The following is a 4,779-nucleotide window of genomic DNA, read 5'->3' on the forward strand; positions in this document are numbered from 1 at the left end:
TCCTCTGATGCTGCTTGGCCTGCTGTGTTCATCCAGCTCTACACCTTGTTAAACCATTTAGCCATTTGCTTCATTACTGTACTGCTATTGGATCTTCTCCCACAGTCCATCATTAATTCTGCCTTACCCATCTTTACCCTTCTTCATGGCCGACATACAGTCAAAATCATTCTGCTCATTCTTTTCACTGGCCCAGTGTTGAATGTGTTCTTCAGTCATTAAGCTTTCAAGAGAAATGCTACAGGTTTAAATGGGAATGCAGTCTTTATTAAGACTGTCTTTTTTTTTAGAATCGCTGCAGTGTGGAAACAGGCCCTTTGGCCCAACAAGTCCACACTGACCCTTGGAGCATCCCAGCCAGACCCATCCCCCAATAACCCACCTAAGCTACACATTCCTGAACACTACAGGCAATTTAGCATGCCCAATCCACTTAACCTGCACATCTTTGGACTGTGGGAGGAAACTGGAGCACCCAGAGGAAACCCACACAGACATGGGGAGAATGTGCAAACTCCACACAGACAGTCGCCCAAGGGTGGGATCAAACCCGGGTCCCTGGCGTTGTGAGGCAGCAGTGCTAACCACTGAGCCACTGTGCCACCCTACCTCCTGTATCTGCACTTAAACATTAATGTCAGACTGCACAACCATAGGTAATCCCTCAGCCCTCAGATCAGTTATTCTGACATTCAATTGTTTGATGTTTGATGCAACAATTCATTGGAATTTTCAGAATGAAGGCTCACACCCAAACCATTACTCTGCCTATCTGCCATACATTCTTAGTAGCTATCTGCATTTCTTGTTTGAATAGTCCATTTACTCACCATTAAGGATCGCAGTCTGAATTTGCAAAGCATCTTGTCGTCTCTTGCTTGCTGTCTTCTGGATTACTTTGCACAGTTGATCTAACTTGAACCGGCTGTTCTATGATCTATCTTGAATCTGATTGCTTGTGTACTGCAGCACCCTCTTTTATAGAGGCCACCATCACATGTGGTTTGCCACAGGTTACTGGCATCAGCTCCGGGGTTTCCTACTCCTTCACACGGAAAATGATATCACTGAAAGATTGAGTCAGGGGTTTAAGACCCTGCTGCCTCTCCAAACCCATGGACTTTCCTCCTTCTAATGATTTAGAGTGTAATTAATCTGGAAACCACATCTAACCTACTTACAGGGGCAGGACTATATGAGCTAGTACTACCAGCAACTGATTATTGAGCAGTTTATAACTCACATCTGCAGGTAGGCTAGTTCGCGCACTTCATGGAAAGTGTGCTATTTGAGTGTGCACAGCTCACATCAAGTAAAAAGAATCATTTGTGTAAAGACATGCTGTGACCACACAGACTAGTGGTGTCCTAGTTTTGACCTTGGCTTCTGTTGATCTAGTTAAGCTCCCTAGGCCATAGGCGGAAACTTATCAAAGTTCTCAAATCCAGTTGCTTTCTAGTGACCAAACCAGAAATTACTGGAAAAGCTCAGCAGGGCTGGCAGCATCTGTTACAAGGGTCACCAGACCCGAGATATTAGCTCTGACTTCTCTTCACAGATGCTGCCAGACCTGCTGAGCTTTTCCAGCAACTTCTGTTTTTGTTTCTGATTTACAGCATCTGCAGTTCTTTTGGTTTTGTTTTCTAGTGACCCTGGCTCTAAGGATCCATTATGTCAGGTGTCAGCCCTACCTCTGAGTCAGAAGTTTGTGTGCTTAAGCTCCACTCCAAAGACAAAAGTATACAAAACCCATTTTCCAACAGCTCTCAATTCTGAAGAAGAGTTGTAGCAGAGTCGAAGCACTATCTCTGTCTCTCTTTGCAGATTCTGCCAAACCTACTGAGTTTCTTCAGCATTCTTTATGTTTGTTTCAGATTTCCAGCATCTGCTGAATTTTGTTTTTACCCACTCCCTACACTTGAGGTGCAGAGCTGGGGTGACACTATGGTGCAGTTCCAGGGAATGCTGTCTGTGGGAATTGCAGTCTTTTAGATAAAATGGTATAAACCGAGCCCTCATCTGTCTTAAAACCCTATGGCTGTCCTTTCATTGTAGTTATAATAATCTTAGATTTATGTCCCTTCTTACGGACAAGTTGAATTATTAATTTCTCATTTATTTTAGCCTAATGTTCAACCATCTCAATTAGGTCATCTCTGAACTTTTGTGTCTGTAGAGTGATAGAATCATACAACATGGAAACAGACCCTTCAGTCCAACTTATCCAAGCCGGCTCGACATCCCAACATCCCAGCCAGCAATAGGCCCATATCCCTCCAAACCCTTCCTATTCATACACCCATCCAGATGCCTTTTAAATGTTGCAATTATACCAGCCTCCACCACTTTCTCTGGCAGCTCGTTCCATACACGGACCACCCTCTGTGTGAAAAAATTGCCCTTCCGGTTCCTTTTAAATCTTTCCCCTCTCACCTTAAACCTGCGTCCTCTAGTTTTGGACTCCCCTACCCTGGGAAAAGACCTTTGCTATTTACCCTATCCATGCCCTTCATGATTTTCTTAACATCTATCAGGTCATTCCTCAGCCTCCGACGCTCCAGGGAAAATAGCCCCAGCCTATTTAGCCTCTCCCTATAGTTCAAACCCTCCAATCCCTAGCAACGTCCTTGTAAATCTTTTCTGCACCATTTCAAGTGCAACAACATCTCTCCTATAGCAGGGAGACCGGAATTATATGCAATACTTGAAAAGCGACCTCACCAATGTTCTGTACAGCCGCAACATGACCTCTCAACTCCTATACTTAATGTTCTAACTAATGAAGGCAAGTGTGTCAAACACCTTCTCCACCACCCTGTCTACCTGCAACTCCACTTTAAAGGAGCAACACACCTGCACCCCTAGTTCTCTTTGTTCTCTTTGTTCGGCAACACTCCCCAAAGCCCCACCATTTGCTGTATAAGTCCTACCCTGGTTTGATTTACCAAAATGCAACACCTCACAGTAAACTCTCCCTGCCACTCATTGGCCCATTTGAACAAGGCTCCATTGTATCTGAGATAGCCTACTTGACTGTCCACTGCACCACCAATTTTGGTGTCATGTGCAAACTTACTATTCATGCTTCCTATATTCACATCCAAATCATTTATATAAATAATGAAAAGCAGTGGACCCAGCACCAATCCTTGTGGCACACCGCAGATCATAGGCCTCTAGCCTGAAAAGCAACCCACTATCATCACCATCAGTCTCCTACCTTCAAGCCAATTTTATATCTGATTGGCTAGCTCCCCCTGGATCCCATGTGATCTAACCAGCCTACATGTGGAACCTTGTTGAAAGCTTTGCTGAAGTCCATGTAGACAACATCTACGGCTTTACCTTCATCAATCTTCTTTGTCATCTCTTCAAAAAACTCAACTTAGTGAGATACGATTTCCCATGCACAAAGCAATGCTGACTATCCCTAATCAGTCCTTGCCTTTCCAAATGCATGTAGATCCTGTCCCTTAGAATATCCTTCAGTTTCTCTTCAGAAATGAAACTTGTCACTGTGGTATCATCTTTTGAGATCTCCATAGCACCATCTGCAATGTAACTTGGTATTCCTGCAGACTAATGTTGTGATTCATGTCACAGGACACCCAGATCCCCCTGTACTGCAGCTTTCTACAACATCTGCACATTTAAATAATGTTTTGCTTTCTAAATTCTTCCTTCCAAAATGGATAATTCCATCTATCATCCATATGCCTATCTGATAGCCACTTAAATGCCCCTGAGGCTGACTCCACTACCCTCTCCAGCAATGCATTCCACACCCCGACCACTCTCAGAATAAAGAACCTACCTCTGACATCTCCCCTATATCTACCTCCACTCATTTTAAAACTATCTCCCCTCATAATAACTACCTCCACCCTAGGAAAAAGTCTCTGGTTGTCCACTCTATTTATACCTCTGATCATTTTGTACACCTCTATCAAGTCACCTCTCATCCTTCGTCATTCTAAAGAGAAAAGCCCTAGCTCTCTCAACCTCTCCTCATAAGACCTTCCCTCCATTCCAGGCAACATCCTGGTAAATCTCCTCTGCACCTTTTCCAACGCTTCCACATCTTTCCTGTAATGAGGTGACCAGAACTGGACACAATACTCCAGATGTGGCTGAACCTGGCTTTTGTATAGTTGGAGCATAACTTCACGGCTCTTGAACTCAATCCTTCTATTAATGAAAGCTAACACACCATACGCCTTCTTAACAACTCTATCCACCTGGGTGGCAGCTTTCAGGGAACTGTGGACATGAACTTCAAGATCCCTCTGCTCCTCCACACTGTCAAGAATCTTTCCATTAACCCTGTATTCTGCATTAAATTTGTCCTTCCAAAATGAACCGTCTCATACTTTTCAGGGTTAAACTCCATCTGCCACTTCTCAGCCCAGCTCTGCATCTTATCAATGTCCCTTTGTAACCTAGGACACCCCTCCACACTATCCACAACTCGACCCACCTTCGTATCGTCTGCGAACTTACTAATCCACCCTTCCGCTCCTACATCCAAATCATTTACAAAAATCACAAACAGAAGAGGACCCAAAACAGATCCTTGTGGTACACCACTTGTAACGGAGCACCATGTTGAATATTTTCCGTCCACTATCACCCTTTGTCTTCTAAGATTCAGCCAATTCTGAATCCAATCTGCCACATTTCCCCCTATCCCATGCCTCCTTACTTTCTGCATGAGCCTACCATGGGGAACCTTATCAAACGCCTTACTTAAATCCATGTATACCACATCCACTGCTCTAC

General features: G+C 44.1%; 1 protein-coding gene across 1 annotated transcript in view; it reads right to left on the reverse strand.

Moving 5' to 3' along the window:
- LOC125484088 (interleukin-17A-like) overlaps positions 1-863 on the reverse strand; it is a 4,353-nt gene extending 3,490 nt beyond the window's left edge. The window contains exon 1 of the mRNA XM_048601400.1: positions 831-863. Coding sequence (XP_048457357.1) covers positions 831-863 — 33 coding nt within the window. The remainder of the gene's footprint in view (positions 1-830) is intronic.
- Between the last annotated feature and the right edge of the window lie 3,916 nt (positions 864-4,779).

The sequence above is a fragment of the Rhincodon typus genome, chromosome 9 (genome assembly GCF_021869965.1).
Source record: "Rhincodon typus isolate 14 chromosome 9, sRhiTyp1.1, whole genome shotgun sequence".
In the NCBI taxonomy this organism is placed as follows: Eukaryota; Metazoa; Chordata; class Chondrichthyes; order Orectolobiformes; family Rhincodontidae; genus Rhincodon; species Rhincodon typus.